The 25,722-nt window shown below is 39.4% G+C and overlaps 1 protein-coding gene across 7 annotated transcripts in view; it reads left to right on the top strand.

Moving 5' to 3' along the window:
* Nucleotides 1–737: 737 nt before the first annotated feature.
* The window catches only part of CCDC66 (coiled-coil domain containing 66), a 78,128-nt gene continuing 53,143 nt past the window's right edge, over nt 738–25,722 (top strand). For 5 of the 7 annotated variants that reach the window (XM_060203087.1, XM_060203083.1, XM_060203081.1 and 2 more), the window contains exons 1-7: nt 738–801; nt 10,451–10,515; nt 11,160–11,185; nt 14,684–15,128; nt 17,541–17,703; nt 19,091–19,194; nt 24,374–24,492. In XM_060203087.1, the coding sequence (XP_060059070.1) occupies nt 791–801; nt 10,451–10,515; nt 11,160–11,185; nt 14,684–15,128; nt 17,541–17,703; nt 19,091–19,194; nt 24,374–24,492 (933 nt within the window). In that variant the 5' untranslated portion in view covers nt 738–790. The remainder of the gene's footprint in view (nt 802–10,450; nt 10,516–11,159; nt 11,186–14,683; nt 15,129–17,540; nt 17,704–19,090; nt 19,195–24,373; nt 24,493–25,722) is intronic. The other 2 variants (XM_060203084.1, XM_060203086.1) reach the window with 2 other exon arrangements.

Below are 25,722 nucleotides of genomic sequence, written 5' to 3'. Positions count from 1 at the left end.
CATCTGAACTATTCCAGCCTTTACGTCCATGATTGTTCAACAATTTGTTTGGCTTTGTATGTTAACTCTCTTTTCAGCCACCAGGTTCCAGATGCTAGCAGGATGCGACCAGACTTCCCTGGACAGACAACCCCATCAATGTGTCCTGGAGCTCTGATTCCCCAGAGCCCTTCCCCACTAGAGAAAGAGAGAAACAGGCTATGGATCGACCTGTAAACACCCTTGTTCAGCGGGGAAGCAATTACAGAAGCCAGACCTTCCACCTTCTGCACCTCACAATGACCCTGGGTCCATGCTCCCAGAGGGTTAAAGAATAGGAAAGCTATCAGGGGAGGGGATGGGATACGGAGATCTGGTGGTGGGAATTGTGTGGAGTTGTACCCCTCTTATCCTATGATTTTGTTAATGTCTCCTATTTCAAATAAAATAAATGGAAAAAAATGGAAACAAAAAAGAATAGGAAAGCTATCAAGGGAGGAGATGGGATACTGAGTTCTGGTGGTGGGAATTGTGTGGAGTTGTACCCCTCTCCTCCTATGGTTTTGTCAATGTTTCCTTTTTATAAATAAAAAATAAAAAAATAAAGAAACACCTGTCAGCTCAAGGTTTCGATGCGGAGGGCCACGCCCCTGAAGCCTCACCACCAACCAGCATTCCCAGCACTGATTGGTGTTTGCTTCCACCTCACCGGCTTCACTGCAGCGAATCAGCGTAGCGCTTATTGAAAAGCGTCGCAACCGACCTACACAGGAGTTTTGAGAGTCCTGTGGCGAGCGCACGGGGTCAGGCCATGAACTTGGGGTAAGCTGAGGCCAGCAAGCTGCTTCTCAGCAGAGGGGTGACCTTAGTCAGCCCGGACAGTCTTCCCGGAGCGTCCGAGGGTCTGTCCGCGCCACCCCTAGTTGCAAAGCCTGGTTCTGCAAGGTGGAGAGAAGCCAGGGAGCCGGGTCGGCCTCCATCACCCCAGCGCCCGGGCTTCCCAGCCTCTCAGCTCTCCTTGGGGCTGTGGCATTCTGCTCCTTCGAGCTCTGGGTGGAGAGGGAGGAGAGGCGCAGCGAGAGAAAGAGCTCTGGGGTCCCAAGGGAGGAATTCTGACCTGGGGCTCTGCCTCTTTGCGACCCCGTCTCTGGAATAGTTGCAAAATGTTGGGGGCGCTCGCGGGAGTGTTCACGACCCAGATGCGGGGCCCGCGGCTGCTGGGGGGAGGCCGGGATGCCCGCGCCTGGAGCCCGACTGGCGATCGCAGCGGCCCTGTGAGAAGGACTGTTGCAGAGCTGCCGTCACTGGCAAGTTGAGTGTCTCTTGAGATGCAATGTCGGGCCAGGTGCTGGCGCACCTGGTTGAGCGCACCCATTACCCGGCGCAAGGACCCGGCTTCAAGCCCGGGGTCCCCACCTGCCGGAGCTTTGGGAGTGAGGAAACAGGACTTCAGGTGTCTCTTGTTCTCCCTCTCTGTCTCCCCTTAACCCGATCCATTTCTGGCTGTCTCACCAACAAATAAAAGATAATTTTAAAAAATGAGAAAAATAAATAAAATAAAAGACTTTTTAAAAAGACGCAGTGTCCATCACCTCAGACCATTGCCTCTTAAGCAGATACATTCTGATGTTCTAGAAATCAAGGGGGCGAGGCAGGTGGTGGCACACCTGTGAAACAGGGCTGCAGCTGTCTCTGTCTCTCTCCCTCTCCATATCTCCCTTCTTGCTCGATTTCTGGCTGTCGCTGTCCAATAAATAAATAAAGGAATTTTAAAACAAAACCAAGGGGTGTCAGGTAAGACAGCCACCTTCTGGAGGAATTCAAGTTGTAGTAGCCTTTGCAGGTTCACAGTGTAAACATGAACGACTTGTGACCCTGCAACAGAGAAGCTCTGTTAAATAAGTAAAATAAAATAAAACAAAAATAGAGTTTTGCCCCCATCTCTAGCTAGTGGAGGTGGTTTGATCTCTTCTACCTTAACAATCCACAATTTTGGTGTGTTTTTTCCCCAGTCTCTTTTTTTGCCGCGGTTGTCCCCCCTGGGTTTAATTTTCTCTTAAACATCTATTTTGTCTTTTTTTAAAAATTTTATTTCTTTATGGAGAATTAATGTTTTACATTCGAAAGTAAATAAAATAGTTTGTACATGCATAACATTTCCCAGTTTTCCATATAACAATACAACCCCCATGAGGTGCTCTGTCATCCTTCTTGGACCTGTATTCTCCCTGCCACTCACCCAGAGTCTTTTGCTTTGGTGCAATATGCCAATTCCAGCTCAGGTTCTACTTGTGTTTTCTCTTCTGATCTTGTTTTTCAAATTCTGTCTGAGAGTGAGAGCATTCCATATTCATTCTTCTGTTTCTGACTTATTTCATATAACATGAGTTTTTCAAGGTCCATCCAAGATCGGCTGAAAATGGTGAAGTCACCATTTTTTACAGCTGAGTAGTATTCCATTGTGTATATATACCACAACTTGCTCAGCCACTCATCTGTTGTTGGACACCTGGGTTGCTTCAAGGTTTTGCTTATTACAAATTGTGCTGCCAAGAACGTATGTGTACACAGATCTTTTTGGATGGATGTGTTGGGTTCCTTAGGATATATATCCCCAGGAGAGGAATTACAGGATCATAGGGTAGGTCCATTTCTAACCTTCTGAGAGTTCTCCAGACTGTTCTCCACAGAGGTTGGAGCAATTGACATTCGCACCAGCAGTGTAGGAGGGTTCCTTTGACCCTACACCCTCTCCAGCATTTGCAGCTGTTACCTTTTCTGATGTATGACATTCTCACAGGAGTGAAGTGGTATCTCATTGTTGTCTTAATTTGCATTTCTCTGACAATCAGAGACTTGGAGCATTTTTTCATGTGTTTCTTGGCCTTTTGGATCTCTTCTGTGGTGAATATTCTGTCCATGTCCTCCCCCCTTTTTGGATGGGGTTATTTGTTGTCTTGTTGAGTCTGGCAAGCTCTTTATATATGTTGGTTATTAATATGTCTGATGTATGCCATGTAAAGATCTTTCATTCTGTGAGGGGTCTCTTGGTTTGTGTATTGGTTTCTTTTGCTGTGAAGAAGCTTTTTAATTTGATGTAGTCCCATAGGTATATGCTTGCCTTAGTCTTCTTTGTAATTGGATTCATTTCATTGAAGATGTCTTTAAAATGTATGCAGAAAAGAGTTCTGCCAATATTTTCCTCTAAGTATCTGATAGTTTGTGATCTAACATCCAAGTCTTTGACCCACTTGGAATTTACTTTTGTATTTGGTGAAATATAGTGGTTCAGTTTCATTCTTCTGCATGTTTCAACCCATTGTTTCCAACACCATTTGTTGAAGAGACTCTGCTTTCCCCATTTAATAGCCTGGGCCCCTTTGTCAAAGATTAGATGTCCATAGGTGTGGGGGCTCACTTCTGGGCTCTCAATTCTATTCCACTGGTCAGTGTGTCTATTCATGTTCCAGGACCAAGCAGTTTTGATGACAATGGCCCTATAATACAATTTGAGATCTGGGAGTGTGATGCCTCCAGTTCTGTTCTTTTTTCTCAAGATTGTTTTGGCAATTCTAGGTCTTTTCTGGTTCCAGATAAACATTTGTAGCATTTGTTCTATTCTCCAAAAAAATATGGTTGGGATATTGATGGGTATAGCATTAAATTTGTAGATGGCTCTGGGTAGTATATTCATTTTGATGATGTTAATTCTACCAATCCATGAACGTGGAATATCTTTCCACTTCTTTGTGTCTTTTTCAATTTCCTTGAGTAGTGACTCATAATTTTCAGTATACAAGTCTTTCACTTCTTTAGTTAGGTTTACTCCTAGATATTTTATTTTTTTAGTTGTTATAGTAAAAGGAATTGATTTCTGGATTTCAGTTTCTTCTAGTGTTTGCATAGAGGAATGCCACTGACTTTTGAATGTTAATTTTATAGCCTGACACCTTACTGTATTGCCTGATGATTTCAAAACGCTTCTTGCTGGATTCCTTAGGTTTTCCTGTGTATACTATCATGTCATCAGCAAATAGGGATAGTTTGACTTCTTCTCTTCCAATCTGTATGCCTTTAATTCCTTGCTCCTGCCTGATTGCTATGGCAAGAACTTCCAACACTACGTTGAATAGTAATGGTGATAGTGGGCAGCCCTGTCTAGTACCTGATCTGAGTTGAAATGCTTCCAGTTTTTCACCATTGAGTATGATGTTGGCTGTAGGCTTGCTATATATATACTCCTCTATCTTGAGGAATTTTCCATCTGTTCCCATTTTTTGTAGTGTTTTGATCATAAAGGGATGTTGGATTTTCTCAAAGGCTTTCTTTGCATCTATTGATATGACCCTGTGGTTTTTGCTCTTGCTTTTGTTGATGTGGTGGATCACATTGGTTGATTTACACATATTAAACAAACTTGTGTGCCTGGGATAAACCCCACTTGGTCATGATGAACAATCTTTTGAATATACTGCTGTATCCGGTTGGCTAGAGTTTTGCTCAGTATTTTAGAATCTATGTTCATCAGAGATATTGGTCTGTAGTTTTCTTTTTTGGTTGTGTCCCTGTCTGCTTTTGGTATCAGGGTGATGTTGGCTTCATAGAAGCTGGCAGGGAGTATTCCAGTGTCTTCAATCTTCTGGAAGACTTTTAAAAGTCTTTAGTTCTTCTTTGAAGGTTTTGTAGAATTGATTTGTAAAACCATCTGGTCCAGGACTTTTATTTTTGGGGAGATTTTTTTTATAACTGTTTCAATTTCATTAGCTGTGATGGGCCTGTTCATGTTATCCACTTCCTCTTTACTTAGTTTTGGAAGTTGGTAGGTGTTGAAATTGAGCTAGAGTTAATAAATGTAAATTGGTAATTAAAAAATAGGTAGGCCTGGACTCCAGCAACCTGAAGGCAAACTGCAGATGCAGACCACTGAGGCGAGGTGAGAGGTCATAACAAAAGAAGACATCTCTGGCCTGAGGCACTGTGAGGGATCATAACAAAGGAAGACAGCTCTGGAGGCAGGAAAAGAAGATAACCACAGGGCTGTAAAAAGGACCCTCATTTCCCCCATACATATGTAATAGATAACCATAATTGTAACACTGTCATGTGCTTTATCACATAAGCCATGTATTCTGAATTGTATGTAAACCCTAGTAAGACTTAGATAGGGGATCAAGCTGTTGGGTTGAGCACCCAACAGCTGTGGGGTCTCGGCGCTAGCCCCTATCCTGGGCTAGTAAATAAAGCTCTTTGTCTTTACATCACCCTGGTCTCTTGGTGAATTTCTTGGATTACCAAACCTAACAGTAGGTATCTAGGAAATCGTCCATTTCTTCCAGGTTCTCTAGCATGGTGGCATATAGGTGTTCATAGAAGGCTCGCATGATATGTTGAATTTCTGCGGTGTCTGTTGTGATATCTCCTCTTTCATTTATGATCCGATTTATTTGGGTCTTCTCCCTTTTTTGCTTTGTGAGTCTGGTTAAAGGTTTGTCGATTTTGTTCATTCTTTTGAAGAACCAACATTTACTTTCGTTGATCTTTTGTATGGTTTTCTTATTCTCAATGTTATTGATTTCTGCCCTAACTAGTGATTTCTGTCATTCTGGTTGCTTTACGATTCCTTTGTTCTTCTTCTTCTAGGTCTTTAAGATGTGCAATCAGGCTGTTTATTTGTGCTTTTTCTTGTTTCCTAATGTGTGTTTGTATAGCTATGAACTTCCCTCTCAGTACTGCCTTAGTTGTGTCCCAAATATTTTGATAGCTTGTGTCATCATTTTCATTGAACTCTGGAAACATTTTGATTTCTTCCTTGATTTCCTCTTTGACCCAGAAGTTGTTAAGAAGTGTACTGTTGAGCTTCCACATTTTGGGACTGTTACTAATCTTTTGTTGATTGTTAAGTGTTAGTTTAATTCCACTGTGGTCTGAGAAGATGCTTGGGATGATTTCAGTGCTCTTGAATTTGCTGATGCTGTCTTTGTGGCCTAACATATGGTCTATCCTTGAGAATGACCCATGTGGACTTGAGCAAAATGTGTATTCCAGTTTCTTGGGATGAATGACTCTGAAAATGTCCAATAGTTCTAGTTTATCTATCTCTTCATTTAGCTCCCTTATGTCTTTATTGATTTTCTGCCTGGATGATCTGTCAAATTGAGAGAGTGGGGTGTTGAAGTCCCCTACTATGACTGTGTTGCTGTTAATATATTGCTGTAGCTCTTTCAGTAGACGTTTGATGTATTTAGATGGCTTCTCCTTGGGTGCATAGATGTTAATAATTGTTAAGTCCTCTTGATTGACTGATCCTCTGAGCATTAAGTAGTGTCCATTCCTATCTTCTTTTTTTTTTTATTTTTTTAATTTTTTATTTAAGAAAGGATTAATTAACAAAACCATAGGGTAGGAGGGGTACAATTCCACACAATTCCTACCACCTAATCTCCATTTCCCACCCCCTCCCCTGATAGCTTTCCCATTCTCTATCCCTCTGGGAGCATGGACCCAGGTTCATTGTGGGTTGCAGAAGGTAGAAGGTCTGGCTTCTTTAATTGCTTCCCTGCTGAACATGGGCGTTGACTGGTCGATCCATACTCCCAGTCTGCCTCTCTCTTTCCCTAGTAGGGTGGGTCTCCATTCCTATCTTCTTTAAGCTTATCTATTTTAAAGTCTGTCGTGTCAGATATGAGAATAGCTGTTCCTGCCCTTTTTTGTGGGCTATTGGCTTTTTTGATAGTTTTCCATCCTTTCACTTTCAGCCTGTGTTTGTCTTGTTGAGTTAGGTGGGTTTCCTGTAGAGAACAGATTGTTGGGTTGTTTTTTCTGATCCATCTTCCTACTCTGTGTCTTTTAATAGGTGAGTTCAGACCATTGACATTTATTGATATCAAAGATTGAAGATATTTTAACGCCATTCTTGTAGAGTTTTGGAGTGTTCTTATATATATCCTATTTATGATGGTCTGACTGTTTATAGAAGACCTTTCAGAACTTCTTTCAGGGCAGGTTTGGTGATAGTTGATTCCTTCAACTGTTGCTTGTCTGAGAAGGTTTTGATTCCTCCATCTAGTCTGAATGACAGCCTAGCAGGATATTCTTGGTTGAAAGCCTTTCTCATTGAGCACTCGATAGATATCTTGCCATTCTCTTCTGGCCTGTACTGTTTGTGTGTAGAAGTCTGCTGCTAACCTTATGGGTTTTCCTCTGTAGGTGACTCTTTGTTTTTCTCTTGCAGCCTTCAGGGTCCTTTCTTTATCTTTATTCCTTTCCATTCTAAGTATCATGTGTCTTGGTGTCTTTAAGTCTGGGTTAATTCTGTTTGGGACCCTCTGGGCTTCTTGAATATTTGTTTTTGATGTTGTCTAGACTAGAGAAGTTTTTCTGGTAAGCCAATAATGCATATATTGATTCTTTTGAAGTCATCCCATAGGTCTCTGTTGTTGTTTTCAGCATCTCTTAATCTCTTTTTGAGATCTATTACTTGTTTTTTAGTTGTCTCTAATTCGTCCTTGATCTTGCTAATTCTATCTTCAGCTTCATTGATTCTATTCTCTCTGCCCTCTACTGTTTTCTGGAGTTCATCTATTTTGTTGCCCTGTTCTGATACTGTTTTAGCTTGTTCAGCTAGTTGTGTTCTTAGCTCAGCTATTTCAGCTTTCAGCTCTCTAATAACTTTGAGATAATTAGTGTTTTCTTCCAGAGTCTCATTTGTTGTTCCTGTATTTCTGATTACAATTCTTTCAAACACTTTACTCACTCCTGTGATTATTTTCTTAGCTAGTGTTTGGATGTTGAACTCTTAATTTTGTTCTTCTTCTTAATTTTGTTCTTTTGGGGGGCTTTTAGCTGGACTCTTTTCCTGGTTCATTTCTCCATTATTTCTTCTTGTTGGTTTAACTATTTTATATATTATGTTATGAGTTCCTTCTCTCAGTACTTTTCAAATTACTGATCACTATTTCCTGGATTGATTTGTGTCTAAGTAAGGTAATTAAAGGGTTCACAGTGGTGGAAGTTAACAGTTGTTTCAATAGTATTTTAATTCCTGAGTTGGAGCTCAGTGGTTTAAAAGCCTCTTTTTCTTTTTCTTCCCTGTAGGCTATGGGAGCCTGATGGCTTTTAAACTACAAGTAGGCTTCTTAGCTTAATCACTGACTCCTGATCAAGAGATAAAGCAGGGTATGGCAGAGATAGTCCAGTGGTTATGCAAAGAGACTTTCACAGCCCCACGGCTATGCCACCGAGGTATAAGTTTTCTCCTGAGTTTACTGGTTATATCTCTGTCCCCCAGTGTCCCTCCCTGCCGCTGCTCCAGATTCTGAGGGCAGTAGCAATGGAGACTCAGAGTTGCACTTGGTTTGTGTCCAGGGAGTCCTCTCCTCCCTTCAGCAGTCCCCTTGTTGGTGGAAGAGACTGGAGGTGGTGTCTCAACTGATAAACCTCTGGACTGTTACCAGCCACTTAGTCTCTCCCTAGGCTCCTCTCTGTCACCAGCTACATGTGTTTGCACTCACCGGTGATTTGGTAGGTGCTTGTAGTCATTCTAGTCCTGTCATGTTTCATTCCCAGGTGGTCTCCTTTGGTATTCCTAGTTGATCCTGGAGGGGAGAGGAGAGGAGAGGAGAGAAATAATTCTGCTGCTCGTAGCCCCGCCTCCGGAAGTTCTTCCTGTTTCTGCATTTCTGATGACAATTCTTTCAAACTCTTTACTCACTTCTGTGATTATTTCCTTAAGTAGTGTTTGAATGTTTACCTCATTATTTTGTGCTTCAACCTTTGGGGGGCGTTTAGCTGGACTCTTGTCCTGTTTCATTTCTCCAGTATTTCTTCTTGTTGGTTTAACCATTCTGTATAGTATGCTATGAGGTCACTCTCTCAGTACTCAGTACTTTTCAAATTATGGATCACTCTTGCCTGGATTGACTTATGTCTAAGTAAGGTAATTAAAGGGTTCACAGCTGTGGAAATTGACAGTTATTTCAATATTATTTTAATCCCTGAGTTGGACCACAGTGGTTTAAAACCCTCTTTTGTTCTTTTTCTTCCCTGTAGGATATGGGAGCCTGAGAGCTTTTAAACTATAAGTAGCCTTCTTAGCTTAATCCCTCACTGCTGACCAAGAAATAAAGACGGGTGGGGCAGAGATAGTCCAGTGGTTGTGCAGAGAGACTCTCACAGCCCCACAGCTAGGCCACCAAGGTATAGATCTTCTCCTGAGTTTCCTGGTTCTCTGTCCCCTGGTGTCAGCACAGCACCTCCCACACAAGGCTCCAGATTCTGAGGGCAGTAGCAATGGAGACTAACAGTTGCATTTGGTGAGTCTCAAGGGAGTCCTATCCTCCCTTCAGTTGTCTTTTTGTTGGTGAAACAGACTGGAGGTGATGTCTCAACTAAACTGCCAGACTGTTACCAGCCACTTAATCTCTCCTTAGGCTCCTCCCTGTCCATGACCCACATGTGTTTGTACTCACTGGTGATTTGGTGGGTTCCTGAAGTCGTTCTAGTCCTGTCTTGTTGCATTTCCAGGTATTCCTAGTTCACCCAGGAGAGGAGAGAAACACAGCTGCTGCTGCTCCGTAGCCCCGCCTCCGGAAGACTTCCTCTGCTCTGATCTCTTTTGTCTTCTATGTTTTCTAGTGACATATTCACCCACATCTCCCTGTAATCAATGGATTGTCATCTGGATTTCTGTTTTATGTGTGTTTTTTTAATTTAGTTTCTTAACATAGGTACATGTTCTCTAAAGTATCTGCTGTTATTTTGTGCTCTTGCATTTTGTATATATGAGTAAAGTATAATAGCCATTTCTTGTGATGGTGATGCAAGTGTCACTAAATGAAAATATGTGTTACATGGGAACTAAGTATATATTAAATGTAAATTTAAAATAAAATGAAATTCTGTGCTCAAGCTGGTAATAATCGTCACTAAAATGTTCATTTTGCAATCTTCAAGCACTCAATAAAATGCCTTTGTCACGAAATGGTAGTTAGATGTGCTTTGCTTCTTTAACTTAGCTGGGAGTTTTAGAAACAGCATTATTTTTTCCAGTCTAGAGTTTAATGTAAGAGCTAAGTAATGGCCTGGTAGCCGAATTAATTTATAGCTTAACAATATCAAAATGAAATTTCAGATTAAAGGTAGCAAATTCCTGTATTCAAAAGTTTCAGGGATTTTCTGTCATTTTTCAGTTCTCTCTTGAATTGAAAAAGTATTCTCAATTAAAAGAATGGCTTGTGGTCCAGGAGGTGGTGGGTGCAGTGTTGAAAGCATTGAACTCTCTCAATCAGGAGGTCCTGAGTTTGATCCCCAGCAACACATGCACTAGGGTAATGTTTGGCTCTCTCACCTTTTTGTGCCGCTCATTAGTGAGTAAATAAAGATCTTAAAAAAAAAACCAAAAAACTCAATATTTAAAATGTTGCTGTTTCTTTAAAATGACAGCGCTTTTGTTTTGTTTTGTTTTGTTTTGCAGAGATGGCTTAAAGCTTGAAACTGAATTATTGGATGGAAAAACCAAGCTAATATTGTCTCCGTCTGGTATGCTGTTACTGGAAACTTTAAATGTTAGCTTAAATGCCAACATGAAGTTTTATAGTTTAGCAGACAATTTTTATTATGATAGAGTAATATTTAAATGATACTTTAGGGGGCAGCTGTTTTCCCTAACTTCCTCAAGTTTATCTTAAACCAAGTCAAGATTACATGGATATTTACCACTATCAGTATTTTTAAAATTTTATTCATAAATTATGATTGTACTAATAAAATTTAACATCCTTATTTCTTGCATAATATAGTCATATTAGCTTATAGTAAATACACATATTGCCTGATGAATAATCTAGGTGAAATTTGTGTAGTTGTGTTCTTTGCATGTTCTTTGGATTGTATTGTTAAGTTACTAAAACCATTCTTAATATTTTCAAAAATCAGTATACTTTGCTAGCCCTCTCATTCATATTGTTTGCTTTTAGCTTGATTTGCTTATAGTTATCTTGGGAAATAAGTAAAAATAAAATAAAAATACTTGAACCATACTGTAAACATTAAAACTGAGGCAAGACCTAAAGTTAACATTTTACTTAACGTCACTTTAAAACAATACTAAGTACCATTTTCTTTTGTGACTGCCTTAGTATGTGCTTGTTTGATAGTTTAGTAATATTTTTTTTCTTTTGTAGAATGTAAATCAAAAATTTCTGTGAAGGTAAGCCAAATGCCTTTAAAATGACATGTTTTCAAGTATAAATTGGAAATTTCTTTATATTCATTTGAAAATAATTCCTGGAGTGGGGCTGGGTGGTGGCACACCTGGTTGAGGTGCACACAAACTTTACAGTGTGCAAGCACCTGGGTTTAAGCCCCATTTCCCACCTGCAATGGGACAGCTTAACAGTGGATGAAAAATTCCTGGAGTTTATAATAGTCAGAACTGATCTTTGTTTTCCCTTTCAGATTGGACCTTTCACAGAAATGAAATCACAGTTTTTCAGTTTAAAAAGCTTTATTGAAATCTTTTTCTCATTGACGTCCAGTAAAGCTTTTTTGTAAGTGGTAAAACAGTATTGTAGCTGTCTTTCTTGCTTTTTTTTTAACAGATAGTTTTCTTGTTTTTAAGTATTTTATTTATTTTATTTTTGAGAGATGCAGAGAGAGAGAGACACAGAGAGAAACACCAGAGCACTGCACAGCTCTGGCTTATTGTGGTGGTAGGGATTTAATCTGGGACTTCGGAGTCACAGGCATGAGAGTCTCTTTACATAACTATAATGCTGTTTACTCCCACCTTAGGTGTGTGTCTTTCTCTCTTCCTCCCTATCTCCCCTTCCCATCTCTGTTTCTTTATGTCACTATCCAATAAATAAAAAAGTTTCTCTTCCTTTATAGAGCTTGCTGAAGTTTTCCTCATTCATTTCTTTGCAGGTTGCAGAAGTCTTCCTATTCATTTCTTTGCTTTACACGGAAGACAGACAAAATTAACATTTCTCTTTTTAAACTTTAATCTCATGATTCTAGCTGGTGAAGTCTCTTTCATGTTATTTATGAAACTTAATACTGCTTTTTTTCCCCAGTAGGTTAAGCTCTCTGAGTGACTGTACCTACCTTCAGTTCTGGTTTTCTGTTTATTGGGTTGAATTACTGTCATTCCCATAATGTGCTATTAAAATTAGTTGAATTCTGTTTCATCAAGCTCAATATCTCTTGTCAGAATATTTATCAAAAATTTTACTGTATTTCTCTGGTTTTCTTCAGATTGTATGAATCTTTTGCCTTTTACACAATTTCTTTTGCATATTTAAAAATCTGAAGTAGTGAATAGGAGGTTGAAGTAGGTAGCTATCAGCCTAATTTCTTTTTTTATTTATATATTAATGAGAGGAATAGGAGAGAGAGAGAACAAGAACCTGACATCACTCTGATACATGTGCTGCTAGAGATTGAACTCAAGACCTCATGCTTGAGAGTCCAGTGCTTTATTTACTGTACCAACTCCCAGACCCACAATCTAATTTCTTAAGCTTATAAGCCAAGAAATAAAAAAATGATAGTGTCGGGGGCTAAGCAGTAGTGGTTAAGTGCACATGGTATGAAGCACAAGGATCAGCTCAAGGATTCCGGTTTGAGCCCTGGCTCCCCACCTGTAGGAGGGTCACTTCACAAGCAGTGAAACAGGTTTGCAGGAGATGAAAAAAGTGGGACCCATAATTTAAAGATGATAAAAATGATGTGCTCTGGGAGCCTGGTGGTGGCACACCTGGATGAACGCACGTATTACAATGTTCTAGGACCTAGGTTTGAGCCCCCAGTCCTCACCTACAGGGGGAAAGCTTCACAAGTGTTGAAGCAGTGCTGCAGGTGTCTCTCTGTCTCCTCTGTCTCCCCCTCCTTCTCAATTTCTGGCTGTGTCTATCAAAGATTAAAAAAAAAAATGATGTGCTCCAACAAACGATTGATGAGTCAGGAGAAAGAAAAAAAATTGCTAAAGCAAGATTCTTGAGAAAGGTTATGGAGATATTTATAAATTATAGAAAGGCAAGCATTTTGTGAGTATAGATATTGGTTCAGATTTGGTGCTGAAAACTTGTTTTTTTCTGAATACTTTTCTTTCTTTTTTAAAATTATTTTTATTTATTTATTGGATAGAGACAGCCAGAAATTGAGAGAGTAGTGGGTGATAGAGAGGGAGAGAGACAGACACCTGCAACATTGCTTCACCACTTGCAAAGCTTTCCCCCTGCAGGTGGGGACCGAGGGCTTGAACCAGGGTCCTTGTGCATTGTAACATGTACACTCAGCCAGTTGCGCCACCACCTGGCCTGCTGAATACTTTTCTGTATTATTTTCCCAGTGGAATGTTAAGATCTTCAACTGAGAAATATGAGAAAGTCTTAGTTCTAAAAAGGAGGAGAAAGTTGGAATTGTTGAAAGAGTGTGCTGGGCCAGGCTAGCTTCGCAGGCCGGAGAGAGACGACCAGGGTCTCATGGCCGAGCTGGGAATGCAGTTCAATCTTTATTGACGAGTGGGATGCAGTTCAACAATCTAATCTCTAATCACAATCCTGTCCTATATATATCTCCTGAGGCGGAAGTGTCAGGAAGAGGAAGTACGTAGGATAGGGGGTGGGGAGAAGGAAAAAGGGCTCGAACCAGTGGGGATTAAACTAGTGTGAACAAAACAATGATTATGTAAATAGACCACAGGCAATGCAACAGAAGGGGTCTTAGAAGCAAAATTTAGAAGCAGACCAACAAGAGTGAGTAAATGTAGGTGGGAAGTATGTGAACTAATAACTGCCAGGTTTGAAGGACAGCTCATTTGCTGTACTTAAGCATGAATTCAAGGTGAAAGCAGGTGGTGAGGCTATGTTTATTCCTTTGATGCATGAGGAGTTAGGTTTTTTAAATTTTTAAATTTTCCAGGTATACAGTGACAGAGAGCAAAGGAGTTGAGAATGGAAGAGAATGTGGAATATAAGATTGGTTAAAAGGAAAATGAGGGCAAGGGAACATGGTCTATCAGTATATTGTAGGAGCAACAGATTTATGGACCTCGCAGAATTCGGAATTAATGAGGGTTTTTTTTTTTTTTGTTAGAATATGAAACATAGAGCTGGGGGAAAAATAGGTGAGGGTTGTTGTGAAGGGTTTGAAATTGAAGTTATAGAAGGATTAAAGTTATGGATAGTTAATGACCATGGGAATGAGTGACTGAGGTAGCACCACACAGGAATAAAGGTATAAAAGCAGAATTTAAGGAAAGAGAGAGACCTGGGTATTGGAAGAATAATTATATGTAAACAATAAAACACAAGTAGTTAAGACAGATGTGTAAGAGTGAGGGATGATGGTCCATAAATAAGTTATTAAAGTAAGAGTAACTGACCTACTGTTCTACAGATAACTATACAGAAGTGGCGTGTGTTGTATAATTGAGACATGAAATTAAAAACAGAAATGGAACGGAATAGAGAAGTCTTATAATAACTAGAATAAGTTCTTCTGTATTTTTCATTGTTCTAAATAAAATCATACCTGGTTATCTAAGCTTTCAAATACAGAATTGCAAAGATTAATAAATGTCAGTTTATTATGTATTCATTAAAGGGGGGAATCTCAAGAGACCTCATTTGTTACAGTTTATATAAAGATAAATGTTTATGTTTCATGGACTGCTGTAAAGTATACGTTTCTGGTGTCTTAACAGATGGGCAATAAGACAAAGATTGCAAAATGTCCCTTAAGAACTAAACAGAATGGACACATTTTAAAACCAACACAAAAAACTTGTATCAGGAGTGAAAAGCTTTTGCAAAAGAAGATTGTTGGGTCAGAAACATCATTGGCAAAAGGTGAAAAAAATAGTATGACACTTTCACCCACGAAGGATTTATGTAAGCAGTACACAGATAAAGACTGTCTTCATATCCAGAAAGAGATTGTACCTGCAGCTCCTAATATACAGAAGACTAGATATACCAAAAATATAATAGTAGTAGGTAAGCAGAAACCTTGTAGAAAACACTTCACAGACAAAAATTTGGAAAGCAGTTTGGTATGTCTAACACAAGACCAACTACAACAGATTTTGATGACTGTAAATCAAGGAAACAAATCAACTTCCTTCACTGAGAATGAAAAGGAGGAAACAAGTAAGATTTCCCTAAAATTGTAATGTTAAATTTTATCAGCAATGTGTTCTAGAATATTAAGCTCATTTGGGTTTGATGTAACCTCTTGGATTTTAGTTCGATTATCAATAGAATCAGATTTATCTTAATTATCCTGGAGATCACTCTCTTGGTTGTGCATGTGCCTTGCTATGTTTGAGACTCTGGATTGAGTCCTACCACTACTTGAGATCACCATGGATGGTACCCAGGGAGCTCTCTGGATAGTAGAAGGGTCCTGTGATCTCTCTCACTCTCTCCTGCTCTCAAAAGAATAAAGAATGGGAAATTGAGTTAGGGAGGCCAGTGTATGGTATCACATATGTGCAGAGCCCTGGGTTCATTCTCTGATGCTACATAAAGAAAAAGATAATTTTTGAAAAGAGTAGTCATTTTAAAACAAATTCTTATGTGAAAATTACTTCTGTAGTTATAATACAATTCAGCAAATTTTTGAGCTTTAAACCTAGTGTATGAGACCAGGGTTCAATCACTGATACAGCTGTTGTACATTTGTAGCATACACAAAATATTCTAAATTCTCTCGTATGTATTAGATTTCACAGTGAAGAGAAAGCAATTCTAATACACAGGTCATTATATGATTAGGCAAATTCTGCTTTAGCTTTAGTATTATCTTCCAGCATGCTGATTAAATTTCTACTTCTAATTCTCTGAACTGGAATTCTAGTCTTAAAATTTAAAGGAGCCTGCAGTGGCACACCTGGTTAAACACGTATGTTACTATGTGTAAGTATTTGCACTGGAGTCCCCCTCCCACAGCTCCCCACTTAGGGAGGGAAAGCTTCATAAGCAGTGAAGCAAAGTACTTCAGCTATCTCTCTCTCTCTTTATCTCCCTATCCCTTTTCAATGTCTCTGTCCTGACAAAGTAAGGGGGGAGGGAAGGGAAGGTGTGTGTGAAGGATGGCCCCGAGAAGCAGTGGATTCCTTGTGCAGGCTGAGCTCCAGTGATAACCCTAGTGGCAATAAATAAATTAATTGGCTCCATCATTCCACAAAGTATAGTTCAGATCAAGAGAAGGTAAATAACTACAACTTGAGCAATTTGAGAATACAGAGAACAACCTAGTTCGACTAGTTGGGAACCTCTTCTCATATTCCCAGCTCTTTAGCTCGAAGCTGAAACCAGAAGGCATTCAAAATACCCCACACAATATAATGCCCTAAGTATTAGAACAAAAGGTATGTAACACTCTACAACTTCAAGTTAAAGAAGATAGTTCTGCCAGTCCTTGGAATGGGTTACGGGTCACAAGTGCAATACTACAGGGCTGGGGAGACAGCATAATGGTTATGCAAAAGCCTTTCACGCCTGAGGCTCTGAGGTTCCACGTTCAGTCCCCAGCATCACCATAAGCCAGAACTGAGCAGTGTTCTGGTAAAAAAAAAAACAAAAAAAAACAACAACAACAACAAAACAAGTTCAATACTATAAGGGTTAGGAAAACAATTCTGGAAATGTTAGCAACTCAAGTCAAGTGCTTAGCAAGCCTTCCTTTAATTAGTTATTGGATAGAGATAGAGAAAAATTGAGAAGGAAAAGGAAGATACAGACACAAACCTGCAGCTCTGCTTCACCATTCATGAAGCGTCCTCCTTGCAGGTGGCTTGAACCTGGGAGCTTGCACATTGTAATATGTACTCAACTGAATATGTCACTTCCCAACACTGAGGCCCATACTTCTGAACCATTTAATTTCCAGGGTTTAGTTTCCTTATTCTGATGAAAAGAATTGATACTGATACAGAGAGGGGACCTCATGTCCCCCAAATTAGTTGGCTTTTGCCTCTCAGTATAGAAGTAACTATCATGTACAGATGTTACCATAAAACCGATAAGTATATTGATTAATTGAATGAAAGTGGGACTTATTAACTTAAATTAGAGATCATGAAGAAGTCAGAGGAGAAATGTCCATGGCAACTGTTTTCCCTACCTCAAGTTACTGCTTCTCATTGTCCTTTGCCCAGCTCAACTCCATTCTCCCAGTTCCAGTTGTGGCTGCTGCTTATTGTCTAGAGGTTTATATAGTCTAGAGTTCTGGTCTGCTGCTTATGGTCTATAGAGTTCAAGGAAAAATTCTAGGTTCCTTTCTTATCCAGTAATTTGAATTCTACTTTTGGCACATTTTTTGCTCATTTTTGTCTTGCTTAGTACCAGGGGTTCTGGGAAATATTTCTTTCCCACATCAAGTTACACATCTGATTCTTTAGGGTCTTTGAAGCCTTATGGTGACTCATAACAATTCCTTGAGGATTGTAGTGCAAGATAATTAGCTGTTATGTAAGACCATGTTTTTAAATTGCTATGCTAAGGTATCCAGTTGACGCTATTTAGTGTTAATTTACAAATATGGATTTTAACTTGTAGGTCAGTGTAACCTACACTTAAACAACATTGCTAATCAACCAAAGGATGAAAACATTGTGGAACTACAAGAAAAAACTGAGGCTATCTCATTTGTCCAGGATAACACTAAATCTGTTTTAAATCGAAATCAAGAGATAAAGCAGTATGAGCAGAAAACTGCCACGTAGGTGACTCAGATGTCTACTGTGGGGTAATTTTGGGAATATGGTTATTCTTGACTTCCATGTGAATTATTTATACTAAAAGCTAAAGACTTAAAATTTGCTATTTAAAATCTTTTTAAAAAATATTTCTTTTCTTTTTTGTGGCCCTTGTTTTTCATGGCTGTTGTAGTTATTGTTGTTATTGATGTCGTCGTTGTTGGATAGGACAGAGAGAACTGGAGAGAGTAGGGGAAGACAGGAGGAGACCTGCTTCACCGCTTGTGAAGCGATTCCCCTGCTGGTGGGGAGCCAGGGGCTCAAACGGATCCTTATGTGGGTCCATGGGCTTTGTGCCACGCGTGCTTAACCTGCAGCACTACTGCCCAACTCCTTAAGATTTACTATTTTAAATAATATTTATTTATAAAAAGGAAAAACTGACAAAACCATAGGATAATAGGGATATAACTCCACACAATTCCCACCACCAGAACTCTGTATTCCATCCCCTCCTCTGATAGCTTTCCTATCCTTTATCCCTCTAGGAGTATGGACCCAGGGTCATTATGAGGTACAGAAGGTGGAAGGTCTGGCTTCTGTAATTGCTTCCCCGCTGAACATAGATGTTGGCAGGTTGATCCATACTCCCAGCCTGTCTCTTTCCTAATGTGGCAGGTTTCTGGAGAAGCGGGACTCCAGGACACATTGGTGGGGTTGTCTGTCCAGGGAAGTCTGGTTGGCATCTTGTTAGCATCTGGAACCTGGTGGCTGAAAAAATAGTTAACATATAAAGCCAAACAAATTGTTGACTAATCATGAACCTAAAGGCTAGAATATTGCAGATGAATATTTGGGGTCTCCATTTTGAAGATATCTAGTAGGCCTATTTTAGTTATATTCCAAAGGGCCCATGACTACTAGTTTTTTCCTGAGCCTGAAATCTGATATGCAGGTGGGCCCAAATTACTGTTTGGGGAGATGATGTCACGGCTGGAAAAGGGGCTAGAAAACTGGATCAGGGAAAAGAGCAGCTCCCAAATATGGGAAAGATGTATAAATATTGTTAACTGTAAACCCCATTGATTTGATCTGGGGCCCATATTCAGCTTAGCCTGTGTAGCCTCTGCATCCCAGTAGGTCTGAGCTCTCACATTCTGTGGTCATGAGTAAGAACATTAAAATTTACTATTCATAGAACAAGTTGTGTGTTGGGCTGGGTAGATAGTATAATAGTTATGCAAAAGACTCATGCCTGAGACTCCAAGGACCAAAGTTCAGTCCCCAGCACCATATAAACCAGAGCTAAACAGTGCTCTGGTGTCTGTGTCTGTCTATTTGATTAAAATAAATATTAAAAAAATAATTTCTTATGACATGTTTCTATCACTTCCCTTTATGTTTTCTTAGAGAGAATGTATGGAAACCAGCTGACATATTTAGTACTCTTGGGGAAAGAGAACGTGATAGAAGTTTGTTAGAAGCAAAAAAGGCTCAGTGGAAGAAAGAACTTGGTAGGTAATTACAACTTCTACTTAACTTTGTTAGACTAAATACATGTTGGAAATAAGGTTATATTTTTCATTATGATATAAAAAATCTTGTATTTAACATTTGCCATCTAGAGTAGTTCTGTGCACAAGAAATCCTTGTTTAAAAAATTTTATAGTATCCCTTTAGATTGTATCTTTTTGCCCAGTATTCTGTGTTGCACACCAAAAATCAGAAGTGAGTATTAGTGGTCTTAGCATCATTTTGTAGCCTCTGCAACTAAAAACATTCTCTAAACTTTTCTCATTTTCTGAGATCTGTTTTCATATTTTTCCATTATAGAAATCAGCACTTTCTAATAAATAATCACTATGTGGCTGGAGAATTGGCTCAGTGGGTAGAGCCCAGGACTTGCATGTCCAATTTTCTAGGTTCCAATTGACACTGGATGTACTAGAACTGGTTCATAATCTTTTTTTAAATTTAAATCAGTATATTTCATACCAAAACAAAACTAAGCCTCTTGTTAGTCTCTGGAGCTTACAACAGGATAACTTGGATTTTTTTTTCTTCCCCCTAGTGATTTAATAATGTTTTAAAAGACTATAAGATTACAGGGTTATTGCTTCACAAGTGGTAAAGTAGGTCTGCATTGCAGGTGTCTTTCTCTCCCCACTCTATCTTCCCTTCCTCTCTCCATTTCTCTCTGTCCTATCCAACAATGATGACATCAATAACAACAACAATAATAACTACAACAAGGGCAACAAAAGGGAATAAATGAATAAATATTTTTTAAAAAGATTATAGGATTATAGTTTCACACCATACTCAACACCAACATTCTGTGAACTCCCCGCCATTACCACCATAGTTCTCACAAAGTCTTAGGAACAGTTTGGCCACTTTAAAATATATATATATATTTGTTATTAATAGTATGTTACAAGATTGTAAGATGCATAGTACCATGGCCACCACCAAAGTTATGTATCCTCACCCTCCCACCTCCCAGAGATAACCACCATAGTTTTCACAAGTCTTATAAATATTTAGCTTGTGTTTGCAAGTCCATGTGTTTTGATTCCCTGTATTCTACATATGAGTGAAACCATCTGGTAGTCATCTTTCACTTTCTTACTTCACTAATCATGATCACCTTTACTTCCTTACTTCACTAAATATAATCATCTCCAGTTCCATTCATTTTGTCCCTGAGGACACAATAGTCTTTTTAAATTTTGGAGTAGTATTCCATTGAATATATGCCCCATAACTTCTTTATCTAGTTATCTATCTTGTCGGCTGCACCGCGGAGGAGAGAGGAAGGAGATCCGGAGCGGAGAGGAAACACAATTCTTTATTCACACGGCCACCTCAGAGTTTTGGGTGAGAGCACAGTGGTTCGGACCACGTAGAGCTAGCCAAAATGGCCGCCTCGCACAGCACCCTTTTCTGCGTCTAACCACTGAGGTGAAAACCTGGCAAGAGAGAGGGGTGGAAGAAGAAGGGCTTTATAGGGCAAAAACTGGGAGTGACGAGCTAGGACAGGATTGGTTGGGAAGGGCACTTCGAGAATATCTTATTAACTCGTGGGAACTGGCACTAGCCTGAGGGGACATCTTCACAACAGTTGATGGGCATTGCTTCCCCTCCTTAATTGTGAATAAAGCAGCTATGAATTTAGGGGTGTATCTTGCCATGTTGAATTAGTGTTTTCTTTTTTTTTATACATATATATTTTCCCTTTTGTTGCCCTTTATTTTTTATTGTTGTAGTTGTTCTTATTGATGTCGTCGTCGTTAGGACAGAGAGAAATGGACAGGAGGGGAAGACAGGGGGAGAGAAAGATAGGCACCTGCAGGCCTGTTTCACCGCCTGTGAAGTGACTCCCCTGCAGGTGGGGAGCCGGGGGCTTGAACCAGGATCCTTACACCGGTCCTTGCACTTTGCGGTTAACCCGCTGAGCTACCAGCCTACTCCCTAAATTAGTGTTTTCATGTCCTCCGGGAATATGCCAAGGAATGACATTACAGGATCATAGGATATTTCCATTTTTATTTTTCAACAAAATAATCTGAAATTTCCTTTAAGATCTTAAAATATTGGGAGTCAGGCGGTAGCACATTGGGTTAAGCGCAGGTGGCGCAAAGCACAAGGACCGGTGTAAGGATCCCAGTTCGAGCCCCCTGGCTCCCCACCTGCAGAGAAGTCGCTTCACAGGCGGTGAAGCAGGTCTGCAGGTGTCTATCTTTCTCTCTCCCTCTCTGTCTTCTCCTGCTCTCCCCATTTCTCTCTGTCCTATCCAACAACGACTGACGACATCAATAATAACTACAACAACAAAACAAGGGCAACAAAAGTGAATAAGTAAATAAATAAATATTAAAAAAACAAAACAAAAATCTTAAAATATTGACAGTAACTTTAAAACTTTTGTTGTTTCTTAGACTGGGTTTGGTGTCCAGATGTCAAATCTGAAAAATACTTGAAGTAATAGTTGTATTTTCTAGGAACCACCTGTATTAAAAGCATAAAAGTGCTTTCCATTCAAATGAGAAGTCCTATGAAACAATCATAATCACACTAGGATAGGTAATATATAAAAGGAAGAGATAAGCCACAGAAATAGGATGAATGTTGATGCTGGAATTCAGAGTAAAAGAAAAAAAATTACATGCATGTTTGCAGGATTAAGGTTTCAAGGCCTGGTGTTTATAGTTTATAGTCATACATTTAGCTTTTTTTTTCTTTTTCTCCAGGGTTATCTCTGGGGTTCAGTGCTGGCTCTATGAATCCACTGCTCATCTGACTTTTTTTTTTTTTTTTTTGATGGGACAGAGAAATGAAAGAGGAGGGGAAGATAGAGAAGGAGAGAGAAAGACAACTGATCTGCTTCACCACTTATGAAATGACCCCTCTGCAGGTGGGGAACTGGGGGCTTGAACTAGGACCTCTCCACGGGTCCTTGAGCTTTGCGCACTTAACTTGGTGCACCACTGCCTGGCCTTCTACATTAAGTTTTAATGATATTTTTTTGACACAAATTTATCAAAATATGATACCAAACTTCTAAAGTTAATTGGAAGTACTTGAAAATTACTGCAGTGTTTGATGCATTATTAACTTATTATTATTGTCTTACACAAAATTTATTTTACTTTATCAAGTAAAAGCAATAGAAAAATGCATCTTTGGAGCTGGGTAGTGGCTCACTTAGTTGAGTGCATGCTAATATGCACAGGGACCCAGGTTCAAGCCTTTGGTTCCCACCTGCCGTGAGGAAGCTTTACAAGCAGAAAACTAGAGATGCAGGTCTCTCACCCTCTCTGTCCCTCCCTCCCTCCTTCTCTCTATCTCCCATCCCCACCCGACTTCTCTGTCCTGTCAAATTAAAAAATAATAAAAAATATTTTAAAAAGAAATAGACAAATACATCTTTATTGAAGCCAACTTTTACTAATTTTATTGGAGTCTGTACATTTGAATATAAAGTTATTTTTTATTGATTTAATAATGATCAACAAGATTATAGGATAAGAGGGGTACAAATCCACACAGTTCCCACTGTCAGAGTTCCACATCTCCTCCATTGGCAGCTTCCCTATTCTTTATTCCTCTGGGAGCATGGACCCAGGATTATTATGGGATGCAGAAGGGGGAAGGTCTGGCTTCTATAATTACTTCTCTGCTGGACATGGGTTTTGGCAGGCCGATCCATACTCCCAGCCTGTTTCTGTCTTTCACTAGTGGGGCAGGGATTTGGGGAGGTGGGGTTGGTTCCAGGATATATTGGTGAGGTCATCTGCCCAGGGAAGTCAGGTTGGTGTCATGGTAGCATCTGCAACTTGGTGTCTGAAAAAGCATTAAGATATGAATCAGAACAAATTGTTTAGTAAGCAGGAACTTAAAGATAAGAATATAGCATATTGGGAGTCAGGCAGTAGCGCAGCGGGTTACGTGTACGTGGCGCAAAATGCACAAAGACCAGCGAAAGGATCCCGGTTCCGGCCCCTGGCTCCCTACCTGCAGGGGAGTCTCTTCACAAGTGATGAAACAGGTCTGCAGGTGTCTATGTTTCTCTCCCCCTCTCTGTCTTCCTCTCCTCTCTCTATTCCTCTGTCCCATCTAATGACGATAACATCAATAACAATAATAATAATAACAACAACAACAACAACAAAAAGGCAACAAAAGGGAAAATCAATAAATATTTTAAAAAATTTTTAAAAAAGAAAGTAAAAATTTAAGAATATAGCAGATGATATTTGGATCTTCATGTTGGAAGAAGCTAGGAAGTCTATCTTAGGTATATTCTAAGGGGCCCGTGACTTTACTAATTTTTGCCTGAGCCCCACTGCTAACATGCAGGTGGGCTAAAAGTATTGTCTGGGGAGATGGTGTCAGAGTTGGGAATAGAACTATAAAGCTGGATCAGGGAAGAGAGTAGCTCCCAAATATGGGAAAAGTATATAAATACTCTTAACTCTAAACTCCATTGATTTGTTCTGGGACCCATATTAAAGAATTATTGATTTGTGGTCTAGTTTTTCTGTATGTTTGATACAGGTTTTGTCTTTTGTACTTTTCATCAATTAACAGCATAGTTGACATTTATTAAATGTTTACTTTGGTGGTCTTAGAGGTGGCGCAGCGGACAAAGTACTGGACTCCAAGCAGGAGATCCTGAGTTCAATCTCTGGCAGCACATGTACCAGAGTGATGTCTTGTTCTTTCTCTCCTGTCTTTCTCATTAATAAGTAAATCAAACCTTAAAGGAAATTAAAATTTTTTACTTTGTGCAAGGTCTTATATTGAAAGGGGCACTGTTATTCTAATTTTATGGAAGAAAAGTTTTGGCGAGGTGAACAGGAATTTGCCCATAGTTAGAAGTGATTGGATTTGAACTAGCTTCATGCTTTTCTGGTTTCATAGTTTTAGCATTTAAAATCAAGCATAGTGTAAAATAAGTGGTTCTGATAAAATTATTTCTCATTGATAATTGTGGTAACAAAGCAAGCATACTTATACTCATTTATGTCATACCTGAGTTTGGTTATGATTGTTATTTTGTGAATTAAATCTCAAAGAAACAGTTTTGATTAGATCTTTGTTGGAATATGCACTTTAAGGTCATGATTTGTTTACATGGTTTTGTTTTCCAGTTTTTATACATTTTTTTTAAAAAGGAATTATTTACAGATGAACAGGTTGCTTTAAAGAAGAAAGAAAAAGTTTCTGAAAAATGGGATCATCTTTGGAAGAAGTCTGAAAATGATAAGATAGCATGGGAAAAATGTCAGATTTTTGATCAATCTAAGGTAAGAGTATAAAAACTAAAATTTTATGAAGAATATGCCCCCTTAATTGTAATTTTAAAATGTTAAGTCATGTTCCTGTCATTTTGTTTATATTTAAAGGTTTTGAATGAAATTGACATAATTCTCTACATAGAATTCTCCATTATCAGTATTAATTAATTAATTAATTAATTCCCTTTTGTTGCCCTTATTTTTTATTGTTGTGGTTATTATTGTTGTTGATATTGATGTCGTCATTGTTGGATAGGACAGAGAGAAATGGAGAGAGGAGGGGAAGACAAAGATGGGATGAGAAAGATAGACACTGCAGACCTGCTTCACCACCTGTGAAGCAAGTCCCCTGCAGGTGGAAAACTGGGGGCTTGAACTGAGATTCTTTTTTTTTCTTTTTTTTTTTTTCTTTTTCTTTTTATTTTTATTTATTTTTTTTTATTTAAATTTTTAATTTAAGAAAGGATTAGTGAACAAAAGCATAAGGTAGGAGGGGTACAACTCCACACAATTCCCACCACCCAATCCCCATAACCCACCCTCTCCCATGATAGCCTTCCCATTCTCTAGCCCTCTGGGAGCATGGACCCAGGGTCGTTGAGGGTTGCAGAAGGTAGAGGGTCTGGCTTCTGTAATTGCTTCCCCGCTGAACATGGGCGTTGACTGGTCGGTCCATACTCCCAGTCTGCCTCTCTCTTTCCCTAGTAAGGTGTGTCTCTGGGGAAGCTGAGCTCCAGGACACATTGGTGGGGTCTTCAATCCAGGGAAGCCTAGCCAGCATCCTGGTGGCATCTGGAACCTGGTGATTGAAAAGAGAGTTAACATACAAAGCCAAACAATTTGTTGAGCAAACATGGATCCCAAGATTGGAATAGTGGAGAGGAAGTGTTGGGGAGGTACTCACTGCAAACTCTAGTGTAATCCTGCTTTCAGGTATATATTTTGCAGTAGTTTATGGATACGTGTGCGCATACGCTCTCTCTCACAGAAACTGGTGTATGTCTAGGTTATGGGACTTTGTTAGAAAGTGAACTACCTGAGATGAAATTAGAGTGTACTATAAAAGGAAAGGTCTCACCCGAGTAATGAAGCTGAAGGGTTGTCATTCCACACGTGAAGTCTCTGGATACACTCTGAGGTGAAGCATGTTGAGATGGCAATCGTTGCTTTGGTTAGGTTGTGATCGACGGATGCAATATTATTTGGTATGGATTGGGAGAAGCATACGGGAAAGTGAGC

Source organism: Erinaceus europaeus, chromosome 12 (genome assembly GCF_950295315.1).
Source record: "Erinaceus europaeus chromosome 12, mEriEur2.1, whole genome shotgun sequence".
NCBI classification, from domain to species: domain Eukaryota; kingdom Metazoa; phylum Chordata; class Mammalia; order Eulipotyphla; family Erinaceidae; genus Erinaceus; species Erinaceus europaeus.
The sequence above is the reverse complement of the archived record's forward strand: the minus strand, read 5'-3'. Positions and strand labels throughout refer to the sequence as shown.